We start from the raw sequence: 25,293 nt of genomic DNA, 5'->3' as shown, positions 1-25,293 counted from the left end.
GTGGGGGGGTGGTGCAGAAGCAAAAGCAAACAGATGCAAGTAGAGAAAGGGTTGAGCTGATGCCCATAGGAACCCGGAGAGGTGCAGGTTTGGGAACAACTCACCACTCCTGAGGAACGAGTTGGACACATGCAAAGGCAGAGGGGAAGGCAGCACACAACTGCTGCAGCAACAGCACCAGCACACCTGCAACGAGCACAGCTGCAGCTATTTGCAAGCCAGGATGAAGACTTCTCACCCATTATTTTCAAGGCAGTGTAAGATGGGGTTGGCCAATCTGAAGTGTGGTACAAACAAAGGCATGTTACAGTTTGAAATAATTGGAATTTGCTCAATTCCTTTGGTTGTGCAACTGGAATCTGAAAGGATTCGTTTACAGTCTGAGCCACGCTTTCTTCATTGCAAGCCTTTCTTTGTGCAGCACAGATTCCAGAAAGACTGCTCTGCACATGTGGAGATGCCATTCTGCCTTGCTCTCAGATGTTAACATGTTAAACTTGGGAGACTGTTAGCCAGGACATCTGGAGCACAGAGCAAGACTTTCCGTATCTCTGCAGTGGTTTAATCCCCACCAATGCCTTGGACAAAGCCTCCTGTTGCTCTGCAAACACCAGCAGAACACCTGCATGTCTAAGTGGTACATTGAGCAGCTTAGTAAGCTACAAGGAAGGAAATTCTGCAGTCTTATTGCACGTTGCTTTGGTGCTAATGCCATTATTAGAGCCGAGAGAGCACAGGGACGTAAAGCTTTCTGCTCATCAGCTCCTCAGGTCTCTGTGCTAATCCACCCAGACCTGGGGGCTCCTCAGTCCATCCCTCCCTTTTTCTGTTACACACAGATCAGATGCACGTTTCCTTTGTGGAGACGCCTGTCCCTGCGTTCAGAGCTCTCAGAGATTTGCACTGAGGCACACGTGGACAGCCCCCTCCCCTCTGCTCCCAACCAATCTCCACAGAAACAGGTGTAAGGAACTCACCCAGGACCCGAGGCAAAGCGGTGCCAGAGGGAGAACTCACACAACTGGTCTTGCTGAACACAGCCTCTGAAGAAACAGCTTTTGCTAATCTCATTGCACTTTTAACTTCCTGCTCCTCTGCCAGGCCCAGCCTTGTAACTGCTAGATGTGTATCTATCGCTCGTGTTTTGGAAACTCTGACATAAGAAGAGTCCAGAGCAGATAAAAGCTGTCTGCCTCCGAACACGAGAGATGAAATAGGGTAAACACACAGATGTCGAGACAGCAGCAAAGCGTGCACACTTGCTGCCTATTTGCACATCAAGTGAAACAGCTCTTTCCCTACAGTACTCACTGGGAACAGATCCCACTGCAATTTAAGACCTGAGTTTCAGATTCCAAGTTTAAAAGCATTTCCCTCCTCCCCCTTCCCCCCACCCTCTCCCCCTTCCCCAACTTTGGTTGTTTCTGTTGTCCATTTCTGTCCCTAACACTTTATGAGGGTCAAGAGGTACAGCCCACATCCAGGGAGAGATGCTCACTGACAAAAAACAAGCACTGTCCTTCCAAGGAAGGTCAGCCTAAAATGAGAGGCTGTATAGTTCCCATACCAGCCCACACAGCCACCTCCAGGCTATCCTGGGGAATCTGGGGCTGTGGGACCATCAGAATAGAAATGCTTGGCACCACCTGATCCACGGAGCAGCAGAGTTCAGCTCCACACTCAGGTGAGGAAACAGCTGCAAACAGCATTTCTGGTATGTTTACAGGGGAAAAAAAAACCAAGTATGCATTTGTGCCTTTGGGATGAAACCCCATCCTGAAGGGATAGAAACTTTGGTAGCATACCACAGCAGGGCAGTTACTGAGGGCCTGAGGGAAATGAGATTAGTTGTGTTTATCCAAGAAAAAAAAATATATCCTCATATAATGAGCTTGAACAACACCATTGACCGTCATCATGCTAAATACACCACCAGCTGGGACCAGACACCTCCTGCTCCATCCTAGCTCCACGTTGCTCACTCACCCCATTTCTACTTTTGCTCTCTAAGACCACCTTCCTTATTAAAACAGGAATAAACCCCACAACTTTAACAGGCTTCCAATTAGGAGCAAAGCCAACAGGGCACACAGTGTGTCACCAGTCAGTCTGTGGCACAGGAGGGGGACACTACAGCATACAGAAGAAAACCACAGTGAATACAGAATCTCCCAACTCACCAATGGAAAATATCCAGGTGTAAAAACTAAGAAAGGATTAATATTTGTATAAGTATCTCAATTTTTGGCAGTAAAGGATAGTAAACATATTAAAGGTGATAGCAGCATCTTGCTATGTAATATGGCCTTTGTCACAACTCAGAAGTTTTAAAACTTGTGCTTAGCATACCTGTGCTGCTCCTGTATGCTGACTGCTTAACTCAGTTAGTAGAGTCTGTGCCAAGCCTCCAGGTACGTTATCAGGAATGTCACCAGCCTTAGTCTGGAACAAGCAGACATCTGACAGCTCCCGTGGGGTTCAGTCTGCCCGCAAAGCTCACCGGGCTCATATTTACTTTAAGACTTGTATTTTACTCTGCAGTTAGGTGCTTCACAGAAAAGCTGATAGCACTAGTAAAAAAAAAAAAAAAAAAAAGTAATTCCAGATCATGGAATTTAGTTGTCAGCCAGAGCTTAAAGTCAGGAGACTGTATGAGATTTCAGCATGGCTCAGCAGTTTGCTTTGGATGTGCTGAATTGTGGAGAGGATGCCACAAACTGATCAAGTCAAGTGTTGAGGACAGCCAAGGGTTTTCAGTGAATACACAAGCCTGATCCCTTACTTCCCAGAAGTTTGGTAACAGTAGCCTCACTGATACAGGTAGCTCCCTTAGGCAGGAGCTATCACTGTCTTCTGTTCTTAAATGAAATGGAAGCCCACCTAACCACACAGTGCTCTGGGAAGAACAGCCACCAACTGACACTGCTTGACAGAAGACCTGTTAATGGTACCAAACCCTAAAAGCATGTCACCATTTAGCAGTGGTAGGAAGTTCACACACAGTTAAATCAGGGTTCTGTCCTGCCCTCAAGATCTGCAGTTTCCTTGTCTACTTCTATTTTCACTTCTTTGCAAATAGTCAGTAGAGCCAAAGGAAGCATCCCACATCGCTACACTAAAGGCAAAGCAGGTTCATTTTGGCAAAGGAAAGTCACACTCACCAAGTACTTTGCTAATCGTTCGTTCACTAACTGTTATCCAAGACTTAAGAGAAGGCACATTACAACCCTAAAAATAGACTGCAGCACTGCTCAGCCTTGGACAGCCCCAGCCAGGGTCAGAGCTGTTAAGGATTTATTCCAAAATTGCCAGAGACAGCCAGTCCTTGGAGAGTAACACAGGAGGTACTCTGACAGAAAGGGAAATAAAAACAAGAGCATGGTTACCCAACAGAAGAGAACCCAGAAGAAAATTAATCTTTTAAAATCATTTATATTTACATCAGTATCTGGAAAAAAGCTCCGAACCTTCACTATTAGAGCAGTACAGTCAGCCCCAGACTGAAGAGAAGAAAGGATTGAGAGTTATGCCTTCCAGCTGAAAACCTTAAGGCTGTTTAAATAATAGGGCTGCCATACCCTGCAGGAACTTCCATCTAGTCTGATAGAATCATTGCTTTGGATAATTAATAAAGGTATAAAAAAAAAAGTTATTGCTACTCTGCCAAGGAAACAGAACAATCTACAGGAGAGAAAGTGCATCCCAAGTCCTTAAAAAGCAAAACAAAACAAGAATCAGCCACTGTAGGCTACAGATGCCCAAGTACTAGAGGTGTACAAACAAGCCTCTAGCAATTCCTCATTTCTTCTAGCTTTCTTCCTGCAGCAATTCTCTTCCTCCCTGTAAAGGCACTTTCTAGATTCTATATCCTTACGCAGGGAAACATCTCCAGTTTTCAGTCCCAACAAACAGAACACTCCCACAAATACACAACATTCAGAAGGAATTTTAATTAACAAAATGGTCCAGGAAAGGGGAGGGAGAACCACCCCCCCAAAAAAAAACCAAAAAACCAGGCCGTTGCATTTGAAAGATTGCATGTCAGTCACTAGGTATGCCTGCAAGCCCATGCACGGGAAACCATTTGGACCTTTGTCAGTGCAGAACTAGTCTCAGCTTCCAAAACCACTTCTCTACTCCTTCCTCATATAAGCTAAGTATTATATACATATATAAAAAAAATACAAACTTGAGTTTGTTATAAAGTGGCTTCTCTCTCTCTCCTCCCCCTCCTATGCTTGCTTGGCACATGAACGCATGCAAAGCTAGTAGGCTCTGAGGGCTGCACAAACAGCAGGTTTTGGCAATGAAAAAAAAACAACAAAAAACACAGCTAAAATAGATAAGCAAGATTAAAAGCCACTGAATTGAAAACCATATATTTTTTTCCAATGGTATAGAATTAGAACTACAGCTACGACTTAAAACTGTAAGAGTCTGTCATCCTCTCTCCCAACTCATGTCAAAGTTCATAGCAGCATAACACGAGATTCCTCAAGAAACATCAAGCCAGTGTTCTCTGCTTCAGGAGTGAGTTCACAGGTCAAAGTTCAATCTGTCCGAAGGATCATGGGGGGATGCTCACTGTCTTCATCCAATCTGAGTGAGTTGGTTTCGTCTTCCAGGCAAGCTCCACCCACAGCTCCCAGGTCATCCGTATAAGCTGCAAAGAAAGGGAGAAGTAGTTTGATGATCAGCAGCACAAACTAAGGCTTGGATCCAACGAAGCAGCCATTCCAGCTGAAGTACCAGACGTTATTTGCAACAGTTTCACTGCCACCCTATGTTTGCCTTCATTATGACCACGTTTCTCCAAGCCAAGAGCAGTTTGTGATTACTCTGCATGTGTGCAATGCATATTGTTGCTTCGGGGCAGTTATGTTTTTATACTCTCTACCCATCCATTACAGCTGCAACTGCAGAATTGATGCTGTATGAGCGGGCTATGCTTCCTCCCAACTGAAACATTAACCCAAGTGCTATACAAAGATGCTAAGAGCCATATACACAAGCTGTACTCACGTGGGAACTCCAGCATAAACTAAATTCTCATCCTCTCAACTTAACAGAGCAGCAAATCGGGCTAAAAGGTCACAACTGCCATAAGGAACTACAGGAACAACATCACAGACAAAAAAAAGTGCTACAAAAATCAGATGCTTTGCTGGAGGTCTGGGTTCAGAACTCCTTCATAAAACAATTACAGCATCTCAAGAACCATTTGGCAAGTACTGCCACTATTACTAAGGTAACTGAACACAGTTCAAGACAATGCTCTACCCAGAAACTAGCAAAGATGAGTGGTTCATCTACAGAAAGCTGCTGTACATTGTGAATGCTCTCTTCCTACCACTCACCAGTGCCTCACATCACTCTCACAGTTATGAAAAGCTCAGCGCTGAAGCAGACGAGCTCACGCAGCCATCTAGAATAAAGCAACATGCAGAGGCACTCTGCCCCATTTCCAGCCTTCTCCTTACCATGCCTTGTGGGTGAGGAAGGCACATATGTACCTTTAGTCACAGCAGCACTGTACGTCTGTGCCACCAACGGCCGGTCATGGGATGCAGACTCCAGGATCTCGTTGGCTGGCTCCATGCTGCCATCGAGCCTACCAAGAAGAGAAGTGTTAGTCGGAGAGGTGATCTGCCTAGACATAACACAGCTTTAGCTGACAGCTACACAAGAATATCTCATTAGATGTGCAAGAATACAACAGGAAGAATGTGGTCTCTTCAGGGAAGGCAGTTATCATTTCCAATTCCACGTGCTTCTGTCATAATGCAAGGGATATGTAATATCACACCATGATTTAATTTTATGATTGATCATGTAAGTAAAGCAATTATATTAACCTATCTGTTCCCTTCAAATCTTAGAAAAAATAACAAGGCCCTGTCATATTTCCTTAAGTATTCTACAGTACTGCTACAAAACATTATTTGGCTGCTCTACATGCAAGGAATTTTAACAAGAGAGAGAGAATACAGATAAAATTTCATGGGCCAGATTTCCCTCCATGAAGTTAGAGTAACACTTTCTCATTTCTCTAACTACTTGATTTATTGATGAAGGGAATGGTGTCAGATGTTTCAGGTTCTTGTCAAAGTAACTTAACTCAAACTGCAGAGAAGGAGGAAATGGGATCACACAGCTAACAGCAATTGATTCTTCACTGCAGTCGGACAGCGTTAAGTTTCTGCTGGTAAAGCAGTGCTTAGAGTAGAAGATAGAAGGAAGGATGGCACAAGGGGATTCTGGAGTTACTCATTCATGTCAGAGGTCTGATAAAAAGCCAGTTTAAAAAACAAGCTGCTCTAAGTTAGACCTCTGCAGCACGGAACCAAGTTTAAGAACAAACTGAATTTTGTGAAGCAATAAAAGGCAACAGTCCTCAGCTACTGTGAACTTACTTGTGCTGCTTCATCAGTGTGCACTCTCCTCCTTCTTGGGGGTCTAGGTTGTACATGTAGAGATACCCATCAGCAGCTCCCACCAATAAACGAGGGATCTTCTGAATTCTAGGAATGTTCAGAGGAAACTAATGAGCACTTAAGTTTCATATCAGCACCCTCTGCTCTTCTCCTGTGATTTCAAGCCATTGTTTTCCACACTCGCTTCTCCTAGATAGGCAATACTGCTAACAGTTGCACAGACAGAACACCTAGGAAACATCTACATGGAAAAATAAGGTGTAACCACAATGGGGCTAATAGGATGCCCTGGGGATCAGGCAGTTTACACGTAATCCAGGAAAGCAAACTGAGAAGTTACCATCCTGATACCAGCTTTGCACAACAGGTTACAGTGTTTGTCTCTGGAGAAGTATTTACTTTCTTCAGAAATGCTACAAAGTTTAATTATTGCTTAAAGGGTGCTTCCAGATTAGAGACACAGACATGAAGCAAATTAAGCACACAAACTCCAGAATCTCTATAAAATAAATTTACTACTGCTCAGCTCATTGCTTTGGTAGCTGTGCCAAATGGGTCCTGCCTTTGGAGATGACAAAAAAGGTTATACTGAGTTCTCAAAATTAACTCTAACAAATGCTATGCAGTTCTAGAGACAAGAACAACATGGACTTGCTTTCAAGGACTTCTTTAACCGTTAGTGTAAATTGCTTTACTTTGCAGCAAAGTAAATGCCTTTAAGCCCACAGATCTGTTCTCAACAGACCTCTTTGAAAATCAGAAGGCATCTTTAAACAACTCTTAAATAGTCTACTGCTTATCCAAACACTGCATCTTTCCCTCTCTGTCTCTCACAGGACCATGAGCTCCAACACACAGCTCTTAAGCCAGAATAGGCTCTGAAAGCACTACAGGGATCCATTCCTCTGTGTGCTATCCACTCAGCTGGAGTGGAAGTATACCCTACAGTGTCTGCTTTTCTGTAGCTCGATGTGGCAACCCAGTAGGTGGTGAATGCAAGCACCATTTCTTTACTCACGTGGCAAGTGCACAGATATTTTTGTGCCCACAGAATGGCAGGCGGACTGTAGCAAAGGCTCTACCCTGGTTGAACATCTCTGTTACTTGAGAGGGCAGATAGCTTGTTGAGGCCATCAGTACTTTTCCAAAGTAACCTGTCCAGGTTGTAGGCTCTTCCTGAGGTCTACAATTTGGAAGAAACAAGAAAGATGCGTCTAACTTCGATTTCAAAAATGGAGAAAAAGGTGGGTCGACATTTCAGAACTTCTTTTCATTTTGAAAGAGATTAAGCAGTTATTTGTTTTTCTTCAGGGATTACTGACAGCCTTGAGAACTCAATGCACTCAATTTACACTGCAGGGCACAGTATGTCCTATAATACCCTCGGCCTGTTGCTAAAGCATGTCCAATTGTAAATTGATACTTGTGTTTATACAGCTGCATTTCATAACGGTTATTACACAAAAATAAGACCTACTGTAAAGAGCTACACATCCAGATATTATTCACCTGTTTAATCAATAACCAAACCACCATCTCCAACAGAAGTTATAAATAAGACTGTCTTCTCAAACTGTAAATAGAAACATTTTACAAGATGGTGCTTTTTAGAATCATGTAGGCAGCTGGAAGGTTCTGCCAAGATAGATCTTTCATAATGGATGTCAGAGGTGAAAAAATATAAATAAAAACAAATTACCCTCACATTCCTCTGCCAAGGATGCCCAATTCCTCTTTGGCAGCAATACTTATCCTATTAATTACAAGAACAATATGTAGATCAGGAACAGCTGCTGATTCATTACTGATTTGTCATGTCCTTTATTTTACAAAGCGTTCAAGTGAAGTCTGTTCACTCTTTGAAGAGCTCATCCTGTTTCTTTCATTTCCTTGAAAAGTCTAAGGCATCTCTGAAACTTACTTTTCTTTCACAGTCTCAAGTTTGAAGATATGCACTGTCTCTGTGTTGCTGGATGCAGACAGAAACATGCCATCCATGCTGAAAGCCAACGAACAGATGCTCACACACCTAGTGGGAAGGCATAAAGAGGAAAAAAAACACCAAAGCATTATTTTTGACATTCTAATGCAAAAGCATCTGGTGTTAGAAAAAGCCAGTGTTAGGTGACTCATGGGAACTGACTTAAAAGAGAGTATTTCTTCTTCTGGGTAGGTAGAAGTCTTTCTGGACATTCACCACTAAGAAACTCCATAGCATTCACACAAGACGTACTGTGATAGCTGGAAGGAACTGTGGCTGTACAGTAAAATCACACACTCCTTTTCTTCTGTCAGAGATTACAGGTGACTTGCAGTTTACCCAAAGTGACTGGCTTAAAGAGATCTCTCAGTAAACACTGCTTCGTAAATAATAAGAAAAAAACCACTTCCATAGTAAAGCATTCTGAATCTCCCAATACCTTCTAAAAGCTGTTAAGAGCAAGAGCCCCCTTAGTAACATTTTAAATGACATTTAACTCTGACAAATACCAGATATGGAGGGCCCAGCCAGGAACAATCTGAACTCAGTCTTACCTCTACATGAAGTAGAGGACAGCTAGACTTACTACTACCACAAACTACAGTATAATGTCAAAATGACTTTCAATGGCCACAGTACAAGCAGGGTTTAAAAGATGGAGAAAATTAGATGTACTGCTTCCATTTGCCTTAAAAAATATATATCTTACAAGACTTGATCCACTTTAAACAAGTTTCCTTGCCAATGAATTTTTAAAATGCAAGAGGAAGTAAAATCTGGACAGGACTGATTTGTAGAATAGTCAAGTCTTAAGAAGAGAAGTTGGAAGACATTCAAACTGAAAATGTGGTAAGCATATAGGCAGGGTTAGAGGAATACAACAACAGGCAATAATTAGGAAGCTAGCTGAACTGCAGAGCACGCTGGAGATCTATTGTCAAGAATGAGCTTCAGATAACCGGCTTGGATCAGCTTTACCTCTTCACTCCCCTCCGGAATTCAAAGAGTTTCTGTCCCTCTGGAATGGAAAACACTCTTATCACTGTCCCCTGCAAAGAAAAAGAAAAGTCATCTTCCATTATCATTTCAAGTTTTCACACTGTGTATTAGCACTAGTGAGCAGAGTACAACAAACCATTTTGCTGTTAACTTAGCACAGCTGATGCACACCACATACTAGCATGAAATATTTATAGAGCTTGTTTGTAAGATGTGTTTGAAGAATGGAGAAACAACAAGGTGGGAGCTACTAATGTAGAGTACAAGCTGTGCATCAAGAACAGCTCCTCTTATTACATTTGATCATGAAAACAACCATGTTTGTTATCTGTAAGTATACTCATCTGGATGCCTTTTTGCCTTTATCAGGTGCAATCATGCTACATCTTTATATTGTAAGCTTATTAGCCAGATAGCAAAGGCTTCATGCTTTTGAATTTATGCAGTTCAGACAGACCATTTGTCATCATGTGCCAAAACCAGGCAAGACAACTCTCTGACTTTAACTGCGTGGCTTTCATTAGGAAGATAGCATCTCTAGTAAGTACCCTGCACTAACAGCAGAACTTAGAGGACTGCCCTGATTACAGTCCGATTAAAATGTACTTATTCAAATAACCTTATTATCCAACACTTTGCAGCTTGGAACTTTAGTCAAATATAATTAACAGTTCTTAACTTAAGACCTGTTATAACTCTAGGCCTTTTTTTTTAGCACTTGCGAGTAGAATTGTGCACGCTTAAAAACAAAATTTGTTTCAGACCACTTAAGTTTATCATTGCAGGGAAATCAATAAAAAGACACCTTACCTTTTCTGATGCAGTGGCAAGTTTAGTACCACTTGCATCAAAAGCCAAAGCAGCCAAGGGACTGTCATGAGCTGGGATCATATTAGCAGCTCTCTGCAGGAGTGAATCAATAAAACAGAACCTTAGTACAGCACACGTTAAACACTACACACTCACAGCTTAAATCTGTGTGTGTAAGAGCACTCAAGGTAAATATGAGCCTTATTTATGGACAACAATTTCAGTAACTGCTATGTGAAAGTACACAAAATTACTGAAGCACATGCATAGAGAATACAAGCAGAAGAAAGCTACTTAAAGACAACTCTACTAGAAGTAACTGTACTTCTGCTCCACCTATTTGCCAGCTCTACTCTATGGTCTTACTTCTCTTTGTCAACATTTTATAATGCCTAAGTATAAAGGATACTGCAATTTTTTTGTGGTTGGACCTCTATGTCTAGTAATTCTTCTTTAAGAACTTTGAATCATTTCCAAAAACTGCAGGAAAGGAAAACAGACTTCACAAAGACCCTTACCAGATTGATGGTGTCAAAGACCTGTACTTCTCCAATAGTTGCACTCCCTGGATAGGCCAGATAGCAGTTGTCATTGTTTATTGATAAAGCACACAACCCTAGAATGTATTTAGAAACAAACAAACAAAAAAAAGAAAACAACAAAGCACAGTCAGAAAGAAGCAAATTCAAAATCTTAAAAGGTAAAGCTTTCTGACTCTACATTCAAATCTTGCAAACATCAACTCAATCATTCTCACAAGGCATCAACAGACACAGAACAGAGATAAGAAATCTCAAGAGTACTTGTTTAAGTAATTACTAATAAAGCTTAGAACAAAGTAAAAATACTGTCAGAACTACGCTAACTGACCAAGTAGAAGAAATTCCTAAAGCATCAGCTTGACATAGCTTTTATTTGTACCAACTGCTGGAGAGATCTAACTTGTAAGCATCTCCATTGCTTCTTTCTGATCTAACATTCCAACACATCTACACGAGCAGACTGGAATACAGAGGAGGCAGTTTAAGGTAGTTTAACAGCACACTTACCTGCTGGATTGGGCGGCGTCTCCCTGATTGTATGTAATACCTTCATGTCTCGTATATTGTGTATATAAAGAGACTCTTCCAGACATACTATCAGCCTCTAGACATGGGACAGATTAAATGGTGATATGAAGAGAGTTTATATGAAGTTATTGATTCTAAAAGAAAAAAAAAAGCATCCAAGTGCAGCTGGTACCTTCCAATACAGAAAAGTTTGTACCAACCTGATGGGAAGACATGAGTCTGACATAACATAGACCTCTTGACAAGGTTTCAATACTGCAATAATGCTCTCAGACACTTGAAGTGACCAGCATACTTGACTTCTCTCAACCACACCATTGTAAATTGATTTAAATGAAAATGATTTACTCTACTGCATAGGTTCTGGCTTGCTTATTCATTCTCTATACCTATCCACCCTTATTCTCTGCATGCCCATGTGTATTTCTCTCCCTCTAAAGGCCAATTCACATGTGGGCCCCACTACCTGCTTTGGCTAGAAAGAAAAATATACAAGACTTTTAGAAACTGTTTATAGAGCCTATTACTTATTCATCTCACTTGTGAGGTACTTGAAAAGCAAGCAAACAATTAAGTTCTTCAATGCCTTGTTTGCCCTTTGGTGACTGTATCTGGACAACTGTTTAACGAGACCTGACCCACTTAATGCTACCTCACTGTGTCAGAAATAACATCAGTCACTGTCTCCCTTACAATTTTAAACACGAATCCCATTATCTCACATCTGATTTTGAGGGCAGAGATGGACACTAACAAGAGCTCATCATCCAGATGCTATTTTCTCCACTTCGAATGAACTGGTTGAAGACAGAACTGTATTTGTGGAAGAACCTGCCAATGACTTAGTACTGCAAGCACCCAACTTAAAAACTACACCAGATCAGTGATAGCATTTGAAGGATTCAAACTGTTTTTAAAAATATTAAAAGCAACTTGAGGTTTAAATTTTGGCCCATCAGAAATCGTTGTCCCCACGTACTTCCAATTGGAGTCATCTTGTGATCCCAAACATGAAAGAGACCATGGCAGGTCTCTGGAATTCAAAAACTTTGTCCCTCCGGAATGGAAAACACTCTTATCCACCCACTCGAAGCAGGGTCAACACTGTGGTCAGACCAGCCTGCTCAAGGCATTCTGGCGAAACATATAAACACAGAACCAGAAATTCTTAACCAAACAGGGCTACTCAGATGCCATAAAATGTTCCAGCTACAGCTGGAAACATAGAAATTAATTTCAAATAGCAGTTCTGTCACCAAAGGAAAAACCACCCACCAGAGAAACTGCTGGAATAAGTTCTACAAGCCCTCCTGCTTTCACTAAAATTATTACTCACCTGCCTGTTGAGTTTGACAGCCAGGATGGTGTTGGAGTAACTGTAGTTGCAAATCTCTGTCCCCTTCTTAAAGTGACAAACCTTCAGCTTGCGTGGAGCTTTAAGGCTGACTATGGCCACCAGGCTGCTGGAGAACAGCCTCTCCACAATGCACACATCTTCAGTGTCAGCTGAGGAACCACAGCAAGGGAGGGGAAACAAAACACAGAGGGAGATTTCAGGGAAGGAGAACAACGTGTATTAGCAGGGAATACAGTCCAAGGTAGTACAGTCTAAGAACACAAACATTCTGGCACTATGGCTGAGTTAAGGTAGGATGGAGAGTTAAGGTCCAGAAACTTAGGATTTTGTTCTCTCCATAGAAACCTAGGAAAGCAAAACGTTTTCTTTGCTGTTCTCTTTCCTCTAAAGCAATGCTACAAGCCTGCACATTTCCCCATAAAAGAAAAGAAAAAGATTATGTAAAGAAGTTGGTAAACTCATTTGTCTTAAAACTGTTTCAGCCACTGACTTTATTTATGTATTTTTTAAATATACAACGTATCACACTGATACTACCTAAAACCAATTTAAACAGGAACCCCTGAATCACAGTCTGCATGCATAGCCATAAAACAGCTTTAATTTTGTCATGTGTTCTACTACGAGAGCACTTGGATACAAAGGAGGAGCCCATGTCATCATTCAAAACCAGACAGTGGGTTGCTGAGCCTGGGATTTCCAGCAAAGATATACTTCCAGAGCATCTGCTGTACTGGACCAAACTGGTAGGAGCCCAAATCCCACCAGTGGCACCCTGGCTTTTGTTTCTCCTTCTCATGAGGTTTTGACTGACCCTCTAGACACTGCCTCCATAGCAGCTTTTAAGGAACCAACAGAAACACGCTTCAAAACAGTATGGGGGCACTTAACACTCACAGCTGACAGCCAACTCCCTTGCTGGATAAGCTGCACTCAGAAACAAAGCTAGCTGCACACAGGCGTTTGACACTAACGCAGAATGAATAAAAAGCTATTCCATGTCAAGAAAAAGCAGGAGTTTTCCCCATCCTGCAGCTCTCCCAAGGCTGCTGGCTACATCTGCCCTTCCCTTATAGGAAGGAATCAAGACAAGTGATGTGAACCTCTGGCACTGATCCACGGAAACGGCCACACTTTTCAGAAATGGGAATCTGGATTAGGTCAATGCTTAACATGTCTTAAACGACAGAACTGCCAGAAGACAAAAGGAAACAGCCAGCTTATTTCTGAAGGCTTCTGTTTTGGCCGAAAGGCTTATCAAACAATTGGCACTGTTCTCATCACCCATGACAGGAATTCCATGAGAAAAACAAAAAAACCAACAAAAATGTTCTAACATTCTCAGTGCATTACAATGCCATCACTGTGTAACATATCAGCTTTGAAAGTGCTTTCTTTGGGCAGTTATTTCAGGGAAAAGAACAGAAAATATTTAATTCTGTACGCAAGAGCAGGAAAGCAAAAGCCTCCCTGCAGAAAAGAAGGGGGGTTTATAATGAGCATTTTCAGTCTTCGTGCAACATAATTGACTTTTATCCAAATCTAATAAGCAAGATTGTATTTTTCCAGAGAAGACAAAACTGCTCACAGAGGCTTTGAAAATTCAATTTCCTCACTTTTGCAAAAGGGATAATGTGTTTTAGAAATGAGTTTGTTTTCAAGGAATTTCTCTCCATTTTCCAGATGCCACACACAGCACAACGCTTGAAGAAGATGAACACAAAAATCTGTTTCAGTAACCTCTCATGCATAGACTTCTAGATGCAGAAAAGTAACATGAAAGATTTCCAATCAGCTGACAGTACAGCTTATCAGCTTTCCATCCCAGCCCAGAGCCCTCCATAATAACAGCATCCTTTCAGAAGAGCCAGAGAGGACTGGTGCACAGAGACCCCAGACCACAGCCTGATTGCCCTCTGATCCTTGAGGCTGGGGAGGGAATCCTCAGTTTCTTTCCCCATCCAGGGGCAGCTGTGTTAAGGCAGCTGCTGGGACTTGTTTTGCTCCCAGGAAGGCAGGAGAACTGGTATTTCAGAACGGGAACAGCAGCAGAGAACAAATGAAGAAGAGCTGATGCAGATTAGCCAGCAGGGAAGAACACCATCAGGAATCCAGCTGCTATGGGCAAGGGGAAGAAATAAAACAACAAACCTCCAAAAATGAAAGCTCCTAGAAAGTATAAACATTCTCAGATTGTTACCACAAGGAGACTTCCTACACTATGATAGTGACCATTCCAGAGAAAAGCTTTGTGATAGTCTTTTAATTAAATTCACTTGAAAAATACAGGATGCACCTCTGTTCCTTTGTCTTCTCCTAACAGGAAGAAATGATAAAAGTCTCTTCACAGCTGCCAAGTCATTTATGCTTCCTAATGAGCAGCCATTCAGGAGAAGTACCAGGATAGACTGCACATCCTTCAGCCAGCTGACCCGAATTAATCATTTTTAATAGAACCAGTTAAGTCCTATAGCAGTGCTGTTAACCAGTTTGGTTTCTTTTCCTATTTGTATCTATGTTCTATCCACTGTGAGTACCACCAGCAAGTCAGACTGAAAATACAGTAAAAACAAAGAGCTGCAAAATGGAGTAAGCATCAACAGTGAGAGAAGAACAGGCAAACGTAACAAAATTATAGTTTCATGAACACAGGCATGCACAAGAGCTGGTTAGAAGCAGCTAGATTACAATCAGATGTGCTTTTATTCCATTTTTAATCCAGGCGCGTGAAGAAGTTCTAAATGTTCATTAGGCCTCAAAGAACCCTCCAATACAAAACTCACTTTTGGTCAACTGAGCAGGGAGTTGGGTGATTTGCAGCCACGGTGATGTCTGTAGCAGGGACAAAGAAACCTCCCATTCTTTTTAGTTGTTCTATCAAATAAGGGACAGCCAGAGTATATGTTGTCATTTACCTCAGACATCCACATAAGAACTTGCAGATCACCCAAAGAGCAAGGTCCTTACAAATGCTCACCCAAAATGACACAGTCTCTAGAACCACGCAGTTCTAGGACTCTACAATTCTACATACAAACTAAGTTGGAGGCAGGAGCCATGTGTGATGGTGAGGCCTCAAAATACTTTTCCTTCCTAGAAGGAGGTACCAGAAAAGCCCACCGTCCCCATGCTAAGGTTACAGTTTTAAACATGCACTGATGGCAAGTCCAAGACCAAAAACTATTTAACTGCTACTATTTAACTACAAAAAACTTAAGTATTTAGATGAGCAGAGGCCAAGTCAGACTGGCTTACGCAGGTCAAACCACCAGGTTTTCTATTAAAAGTCATCTTGAATTCTGTGCTCCTTATCTGCAGACTTAAGGGTCACGGAGGAAAATTCCTAATATGAAAGGTTAAGCTAACACAGGCAGCCCAGAATGGTTTGAAGACAGGACCTGAATCAGCAGGTCTAAATTCTAATCCCAGCTGCTCCACTGCAATATTCTGAATAAAGTACTTTATCCTACCTATACTTTTTCTTTCAAGGACTACCTCCAGATAGTTCTGCAAGTTCAGCTCAACCTCTCCCAGTATGTTTCTTCAGTGTCTCATGTAACAGGAGTCCTCTTCACTGAGTCTCTTCGGGTCATATCAGGCCAGATACCCTAAGTGCCTAACATACTACAGAAGTCAGGTACCAAATATCAACAGCATAAAATGGAATTCAAGTCACCCATTAACCAGTACAACCAGACCATGACTCAGTTGGGCAGATGTAGCTGCAACACAATTCATCTGACCACAAGTGCCTAATTTAAACGTCACAGTTACTCCTTTCCACTGACTGTACACCCAAGCAGGCTGCAACTGCAGATAATAGGCGATCTGAATCACACACCATTTCCAAACTTATGATGACACAAGGTCAGGTCACTGTGGGAATGGAGTCCAAAGACAATCCTGTTGTATAGTGTGATACAGCAGGATTCTTGTGTGCAGGCTGACATTGTGGCTACTGGCACTATCCGCTTGCATATGGCTTATAAAAAAGGGAGGAGTGCTTGTACACAGCATTTATTGAACCATTACAACCATCTCAAAAAGAGGAAGAAAGTTGGGAAAGCAGGGTTGCTGCTTCTCCTCCAGGCACACCTCCATTTTATCTCATATCCTGCTTAACTGTGACCCATACTTATAAAAGTTACCAGAATTTAGATTATTCAGCCTTTTGAATGAGTAAAGCTGCAGCTATTGTGTTTCACAGCAAAGACTGGATTCAAAAATGATGACCAGGGCTTAGGATTTTTTGATAAGAGTATAAGAGTGGTGACTTGCCCCAAAAAAGCCAGTATAGAGACCCCAAAGACATTCTCAAAGACTTTTTATTTTTATACCCAGATGCTACATTACTTGGCTGCTGATCATAAAACTAGAAAAGCAAAGAGAAGTTCTCTTGGCTATTACCAAATTTCACAGCCTACCTCTTAAATTTAAATATGTAACACTGACACAGGCTTACCCTGATAGCAACCAATTGTTTTGTATTTGTGTGTTACTCATCATACACTTAAGGTTCTGCTCATGTGACATTCAAACAATCAGTGAAAAAATGGAACACTCTTATTCTTCCTGAAGTCAACCAATGGAATTACAAATATAAATAATAAAAAAGATACTCACTGCATTCATAGATCTGCTCTAATTTGTCCACAGAAGAGAGAGAGAAGAATTTGTAGCCTGATTTACTGCCAACTGCAAGGGATCTGAAAAAGAAACCAAGTCCATCAAGAGCATAAACGACATTGGCTGTGAATCACCCCTGGAGATTCTTACCCCATCTCACACCTTGGATTAACCCAGTAAGAAAAGTGATAAAGTTTGACCACGAAAAGCCATCACACACAGATAATTTCCTGAACTCTTTAAAGGCCAAAGAGTTTGAGAATTACCCCAGGTGTGCAGTCCTGCTTCACATTTGATGAGATTACTGTTCTCAGCCCACAGCCCAATGGATGCTGATCATTTCTCCAATTCCACAGAAACAAAAAGTTTTAGTGTAGAGGAAAGATGACTTGAATAATGTAACACAAACCAGTTCCATCATTTCCTCATCCTGAGAGATGACCTACAAGACCTTTTAAACTCAGGCTGTCTGGGGATTTTTTGTTTTCTTTTATACTGTAACCTTCCCCAAGCACCCCAGGAGAGCTTTCATATAAAAAAAATGAAAAGGAATTAAATACTGCCAACTTCAATTTTCTCTGCTTTTACTTGATGACACTCCAGCATCTCCAAAGAACACCGTTAGGTCTCAGTTGTACAAATAGTCATGCTGAATCTCTGATCAGAGGTGCTCCCAAAAATGCTCCTCACTGATGTTAAAACAGATTTCAACAACAGCAGAACATTAAAGATGAATGACAAACCATTCTTTCTACCATTACTCAATTTTCATGCTTTGCCCACAGACTGATGGCTTTTCCAGTAAAGAAAGGTATTACATTCTGAGCCTGAAAAACCCTTATGCTCATCTGGCAGCTCCTCATACACCAAAGCAGCTAAAGAAAATTAACAGTAAACACAGCTGTGTGGAAGTGTATTACTGTACTTACAGTTCATATATTTATTACTGTCAGGACACATGGAAACTAACAGACGAACACAGAGCACGATGCATTTCAACGTGCCGAGCTGTGGAAGCCATTCAATAAAAGGCTCAGCCCCAATCCTGTCACCCCACGCCAAACTGCCCTCCTGAACCCTGCAGGATGCCTCACTTCCACTCACATGCACTGACCATTAGTTCTGTGCTTAGAATACAACACAGATTCCTGGATTTTTTTTTTCCCCCTCCTGTATTCTCTCTCATGTTTCCAATGCCAGTCCTTTTTAGACTTGAAGGTCCCCAGAAAATTAAAACCTGTTCCTAAAACTGCTTATCCTCCTGAATTAAGGTTCCAAGCTACCAAATGGACTTCTGCACGATGGTATGACGTCCCCTGCCAGGAAAAAAAACGCAGCTGGAACAGTCTGCTTAAGAAATTATATTTAACAAGTCTGAAACCCTCAAATTAAAAGATTCGCTATCTAGGCAAGAGAAATAAGCCTCTCCAGATGCAATAACCATGATATTAAAAAAAGAAAAGATATTAGGCTTGGAGACAGAGAAGCTATAAAGGCAAATTTTGTTGCTGCTCTTCTAAGCCACTCTAGAAAGACCAGATTTAATTTCATTGCAGGAAGAATTGGTATGTTCAGCAGACTGCCTCTGATTATTTGCTGAAGACTCTCCGTTGTTTTTCCTGACTTTTGTACAACTCAATGAAAATCCCAACGTCATAGAAACATGAAATTATTATTCGGTCTAAGAGAAGCTAAAGAGAACTTTTTTCATTGTTTCCCTCAAAAGAAAGGGCAATGCAGAATGACACAAAAACTGTCACATCACAAAGGCAGACAAGCATTCAATTCAGCTAAAAATAAAGGAGTCACAAGACTCCCTGCAATATAAAAGAAATCCACATAAGACATAGGATGAGTCCCTCAGCGAGAACTCCATTTTGCCAAAGAGCATGCTAATATTGCTGTGTCACTGACACCAGAAAGCAAACCCATTTTCCTTGCCCTGCTGACCAGCCATTCTTCATCTAAGCAAGCCCTAAGCAACGGCTGAAGGGAGTTGCATCCATGCTAAAAGCCATTCAATTGAGTAGAAGCCAAAAGAAAGGCAGCGTAGAACAGATCTTTCCATCCGTTGGCAACTGCTTTTTGTTGTTTCTTCCCATCAAGATCACGATGAACTCACAAAATATCTGCATACAAGGAGTTTCAGCTCATGTCAGCATAATTAAACTCATTTCAGTATACAAGGGTAGCCAAGAAAACCAACCATTTTTCTCCTTGGTTTTGGAGGGTTTGTTTCTTTTTTTTTAAGTCACTCTTGAATTACTTGTTATGAAACTACTGGAAAAAGGCTTTTTTAAATGTAATAAGAGAATCCAGGAGGCTAATTTGTATCAGTACTATCACGATGACTTGAATTCCCCATCTCCCATCACGCCAACGTTACACTTAAGCCCTGCAGACACTCGATAGCTCCCTAAGTGACCAAATCCCACAGAACGAGGATCTTGGCAAAATTACCTCACCTCCTGAAAATGCGCTGCCATATGGGAAGAAATATGATCAATAAGCCATTCAACCAGTGCTCAACTGGGCAGTGGCCAACACGAAGGTACTGCAATTTATCATCAGAAGCTCCTTTAGCATCGTGGCTGTTACGCTTTATTATCACCAATTTTCAAAAGCTGAGGAGAGACTGGAATTGAAAAGAGATCAATATCCCCCAAATTGCCGTTTTTTTTCCTACCATCACACCACACACAGGTGTTCTTTCAGCCCACTGCGTGCAGCCTCTGTCACAAGCCTTATATTGCACACTTTGAGCTATTTCACCACCAAGGTTTCTTCCCAGTACAAAACTACCAACGCAGCTGTGATTTATGAAACTGTATTTACCCACTTATTTTTTTTCTCCAAAGATAACGCTGTCGTTTGATTCAAGACTAGGTAAATCTTGAAAGCATTTTCAAGAGCAGCTGTCATAAATAATTAACATTAACCTCATCAAGCAACCAGTGCTTAGAAATATTTCACATGCTCCCCTTGAGATGCTGACATTCCCTGTAAGGGCGCTCACCTACGTGGGAAATCAGCTGGGTCAAACTCTGGATTCTTTAGAACAAGCTTTTCAGATGGGGTAGGAATTGGTACAGGTTTTCTTTTGCTCCCTTAATATGAATATAGAAGAGAGAAAACCGGTTTCGCCTTTTTCATTATCACAGAGGACTTGCAGTACAAACACGACTCCAGAAGTCATTACTATTTTAAATAACTGGTTAATTAAACCTCCTTTCATTACGATACAGTCTCATTATACTAATGTTCCAATTCATTTAAAATCCAATGTAAATTTCTAAGGAGAAAACATTTAGTGAACAAATGCTTATGATGAAGAGGGGAGGGGGAAAATAATAAGCAGTGAAATGGAATACTGATAGAATTACTGGAAAAGCTCACTTGGCTCCGTTTTCACCTCCCAGCTGTCTGCCAAAATCCAAGCTGTAACATCTTCTAGACACATCTTAATAGAAAGGTCAGCAATGTTGGTATTTCAGTAAAAGATAATGCAGGAAACTCATACACTCAGAAGATTTATCAGCAGCACTAAAAACTAAAAAGATTTTCACACTGCTCTTATATTAGGAAAGGAATCATTGCAAGTTTGAACCTGCTACAGCAAAAGGAAACCTCTCTTGCCCATCACTTAACATGCAGCAATAGCCCAGGACAACAGAAGGTTCAGAATCCAAGCACATGCTGCTGCTCTGAGGCCAAATTCCTGTGCAAACTCACACACTGTGGAACAGCTTCTCTCATCCAGAGTCATTAAGCAAACCCACCTCAGCTGCCACCTCCACTGCAGTAAGAGCAACAAGACTTCTCTCAGCTCTCTCCTGAATACGAGAGCCACTTGATCTCCTTCTCCTTCCTTCCTTTTCAATTCAGCTTGAAAGCCTTCTTAGCATAAAGATCTCTCCTGTCCTCAAGAATCACAAGTGACACCTGGACCTACTTGACGAGGCAGAGAAGCGAGTGCCCAGTGCCCAACACTCCGTGCTCTTAGCACAAGCAGTTCAACAACAGAACCAAGAGAAGACAGCCTTAATACAGAGATTCCAGCATCACCAGTAAGGGGATTATAACACAACTCCCCCAACAAGAAACATATTCTACAGCTTCAGAACTATAAGTATTTACTTAGAACATAGAATCAGGACGGACTGATGCCTGCCACATGCAACTCCATACATAACGAAGGCAGAGGCCTTGCAAATAAGGCTTCCTGATGTTTCCATTAGAAATCCAAATGCAAGGCTTTGTTTTGTCCTCTCGTTAGCACTGTTTTCAAAACTACTGTGCCTATTTGGTTTTCAAGTGTCATTACTTAATTACTTATTGTTAAAATGCAATTAGAGCTTTTCTGAAGTTTGCTGGCTTCTGTTATTTCCTAAGTTACTGATATACAATTTGTAAATAGAACCTGAAGATCATTTAAGTTAAATACTATGCTCTTCCAAAGGCATTTCTCTAGGAATATTTGTGTAACAATTTAGAGACCGAGAGCTTTACCTATTTTACAGGTGCATACAAACTTTGAGGCCTTCAACCTTGCTTTAAAAGCTGCTCACCTTTACCAAGAGCGGGCACAGATACTTCTACAAAATATTAAGCTCCCCTCACAAGCTTTAAACTTCATAAGGGAAACATGCCATACAGCAGCTCTCCCAGAGGGAACACAAACAGTGCTCAAGAGCTCTTAAATGGAGCTCTTATTGAGCATCTGTCATTAAAGATTTGCAGCTGCTGAAACATAGCTAGCACCACGATCACTGAGAGCTTCTGCTGCTCGCTTCTGACTTGTGCTCAGTCAGCTTGCTTATCCGTAAGCTGGAGCTTCTGCCAGGCCGAGTTGTGCAATGATTGATTTACAGGGGGAGAAGGGCCAAACAAGCACGCTAACATCATCTGAAAGTGACCTCCTCTGTTTTTCTTTAATGAAAATATATCATTTCACCAAAGAGAAGCCACAAACCACCTGCTTCTGTTGCTTCATAGGTGGAGCGTTTTCAGGCAGTTCCACTCCCTGCCAATAACTCCAAACCCTGATGTAAATAAAGCTTAGGGAAATAAGGAATAAATAAGCAAGACAGCTTATGTATTAATGTAGATGCTATTTCAAGAGACAAGACAGCATCACTACACATAGCACCTACAAACGAACATTAAAAAAAGTCAAAGACTGAAGAAAAAAAGCTAAAATCAAGTTAGAGAAAACATCTCAGTCACCAGGAATTGGGACAACTGGAAAAAGCTGTAGCAACATTTATACTGACAATGTTCCTTTAAGTACCAGCAGTCCAAATTCTCAAGAGTAAAAACCATCACTAAGCACAGCTCTTTCCTACAGGAGGCAGTTTAATTACCAAGCCTTCCACAAAGACTAGAAAAACCCCTATTCTTACCATCTAGACCTAAGTATCTTTTTCTGATGTGCAGCAATTGGCTTTGCTGTCCAGGTAAGCCAGAGAAATTAGAGCATGCATGGAACTGGCACTCTGCTGAAGCTTTAACACAAAGACAATGCACTCACATAATTTATTTCCCAGTTTTGTCTGCCGGCAGTTTTTCTAATTATAAAGCACACCCTAAAATATGATGTGAGCTTTGCTGACTGAAAGGATATAAACAAAGCTTGTCTTTCACATGCTGGCTGAAAGAACTGCATTTGCTCACTCTGCCTGTCTCAAAAAGGACTTACTACTTATAATGCAAGTTTCAAACAAGCAAGCTTTTGAAGGCCCAGCATGGGAAAGTGTAATTCATCCCTAATAAAAGCTCTTCACCTCTCCTCACCTGGTAAATGGTAATCTTCTAGATGTCTAGAGGAGCATACCAATAAACCCAGACAGCTGACCTCTTGTTTCTCTATTCAAACAAGAAATTAACATATTATAAGCAGAAAAAAATATAGAGGAAAAAAAAAACACAATAAAAGCTTCTTAAGATACTGACAATCACTAAGGTCATACTCAGTTTAGGAACTAGAATGCAACTTGGTTATCTGCGTCATACAGCACATCAAACGAGTGTTTTAGCTAGAAACTACTCCCAAAGGTGTTGCAGAGCTTTACTGTTTTATACTTTTTCTTAAACAGATTTCTTCACAGATAATACCAGAATTTTTATTTTTTTGTCACAGCTCAGTGATCTGTAAATATATACAGCTAACGTGCAGCTGAAAACAGGCAGCTCCTTTAAAGAAAGAGAAATAGTAAAGCTTTTATTTTAAAGCTCAGATCATCAACCTGGACAGCACAGCTTAACTTCAAGAACTTATAAGGACCTTTATAAATTACAACAGGTGACAGATCTCCCACTTACTATAACTTATCAGGCAATGAGTAAAAAATGGATGGTATCTGAGCACAACACAGGCATATTTTATATGCACAATGACAGAGCAAGCTCTGTATTGCACTTGATGAAAAACAGCTTGCAGAAGTCTTCAGTGTGAATCAGTACACCAAATGGATAACTATTTACTTGCAAACGCATTGGAGACTCTCTCTCCCACCACTCAGTCACTTGTAAGTTCTCCTGCCTCAGGTCTACCCAGCTCCACTTCTTCGTCTCCACCCCAGAACCCCCAGTATAACCTACAAAAGCAAACAGAGCATCTCCTTCACGGATGTGACCCTTCTCCTCAGTCCTGGCAGCTGTCATAAGCAATCTTCTTGCCTTCAAAATCCCTACATGTTACAATATATGAGGAAAAGCGTTAAAGTTGCTGTGAGAGAGCCAAGCAAGCTAGTTTAAAAAAAAAAAAAAAGAAAACCAACAACAAAACCTCGCGACACACACGGATTACATTCAGTGATGCCAACCTGAAGTCATTTCCTCTTACTCACTTCCTAAAACAAAACTCCTCCTTTCACATGTTCTTTCAGCTACTTCCACCAGTTTCATTTCCTAAGTATTTCAAACAGGCAGACCCTTCCTTATTGCTACAACTATCAGCGTTTCTTGAATTGAAAGACACTGCTCTTCAACACTCCATATAACATTAATGTCTCCTAGCCTAAGAACACCACAACTATGAATAATTACGGGATGTGCAGCATGAACTACCCGACCCTTTTCAGAATTTAAATCAACCACAGAAGACAAAGGGAAGTCCAAGGACCACACGAGAAACCTTTTTTCCAAACCTGAGGTAATCTGCTTCAAAGAGCTGGATAGAAAGAGCCACAGTGAGCATTTGGACCCTGGAAGACCTGGGTCTCTCCTGGAGATTTGGGTCTCTCCCAAAGATCTGGGTGACATCGAGGAGCACACAGCCCTCCCTCCTCATCCTAAAGCAAAGGCTGAGCTGCCCAGGTCAGCATCCCAGAGATAGAGGAGACAAGAGGATTGCATGGTCCCTATGAGATGAACCCTGCAGCTCCCACACAGCCCAGGAGGTGGAAATACAACCCTCCCCAGCCCTTCTCTGAAACAAGGAGGGGAAGCCAAGCCCCACACGGCGGTGAGGAAGAGAGAGGTTGCAATGGGAGCATTTATAGGAGCAGGGGCGTAAGGAGGAGAGGAATGGAAGGAGGGGAGCCCCGTAAAACAGCAGGGATGAAGGTCCCACTTCAGGGCTTCCCTTCACCTCAGAGCCCCCCCAGCTCCTCCCAGTGCCTTCAGACCCCCTCAGGCCCCCCACACCTCCCAGCCCTCCCATACCGGCGCCGCCCCCTTACGTGTTGTCCTGGTTGAAGTTAGCGAAGAGCAGATGGCTGCTGCCGGCGTCACCGCTCTGCCCGGCCAAGTTCATGGCGGGACAACCCTCAACCACCCCCGTCCGGCGGGGGGACGCCTCTAAAAGGCAGCGCAGCTCAAGCCCGGCCGCCCCGGTCCGCTCCACACGCCCGCGGCCTCCTCATCGCCGCCAGCGCCTTGTTTACGCTGCGGGCGGCACAGAGGCCCCGCGCAGGCGCCGCCCCGCCCCCGTCCCGTGGTTGCGCATGCGTTCATCGGCGCCGCTCGCCCTCGCGGCCACCGTCCCGTCACCGCGCATGCGCCCGCCTCCCGGCG

At 42.1% G+C, this 25,293-nt stretch overlaps 1 protein-coding gene across 2 annotated transcripts; it reads right to left on the bottom strand.

The window, feature by feature from the left end:
- Positions 1 to 3,926: 3,926 nt before the first annotated feature.
- Positions 3,927 to 25,206, bottom strand: WIPI2 (WD repeat domain, phosphoinositide interacting 2). Of its 2 annotated transcripts, none has more exons than XM_010719626.3 (12): positions 24,960 to 25,206; positions 17,275 to 17,357; positions 12,631 to 12,800; positions 11,274 to 11,370; positions 10,743 to 10,840; positions 10,225 to 10,317; positions 9,394 to 9,464; positions 8,356 to 8,463; positions 7,453 to 7,617; positions 6,414 to 6,521; positions 5,514 to 5,611; positions 3,927 to 4,663 (listed from the first exon to the last, which is right to left on the bottom strand). In XM_010719626.3, exons 1-12 carry the CDS (start codon positions 25,031 to 25,033, stop codon positions 4,551 to 4,553), a joined length of 1,278 nt encoding a protein of 425 aa, XP_010717928.1. In that variant the 5' UTR covers positions 25,034 to 25,206; the 3' UTR covers positions 3,927 to 4,550. The 2 variants fall into 2 exon arrangements, with proteins under 2 accessions (XP_010717928.1, XP_010717927.1); XM_010719625.3 differs by having other exon boundaries at positions 5,481 to 5,611; positions 24,960 to 25,205.
- Positions 25,207 to 25,293: the final 87 nt, after the last annotated feature.

Source organism: Meleagris gallopavo, chromosome 16 (genome assembly GCF_000146605.3).
Source record: "Meleagris gallopavo isolate NT-WF06-2002-E0010 breed Aviagen turkey brand Nicholas breeding stock chromosome 16, Turkey_5.1, whole genome shotgun sequence".
NCBI lineage: Eukaryota > Metazoa > Chordata > Aves > Galliformes > Phasianidae > Meleagris > Meleagris gallopavo.
This window is presented reverse-complemented; position numbering and strand designations above follow the sequence as displayed.

Coding starts and splice junctions, on each gene's coding strand:
- WIPI2 (XM_010719625.3), bottom strand. CDS start 25,033: ATGAACTTGGCCGGGCAGAGCGGTGACGCCGGCAGCAGCCATCTGCTC. Junction 8,464..9,393: donor TTCCGGAGGGGAGTGAAGAG/GTAAAGCTGATC, acceptor CCTTCCCACTAG/GTGTGTGAGCATCTGTTCGT. Junction 7,618..8,355: donor CTTGAGACTGTGAAAGAAAA/GTAAGTTTCAGA, acceptor TCCAAATTGTAG/ACCTCAGGAAGAGCCTACAA.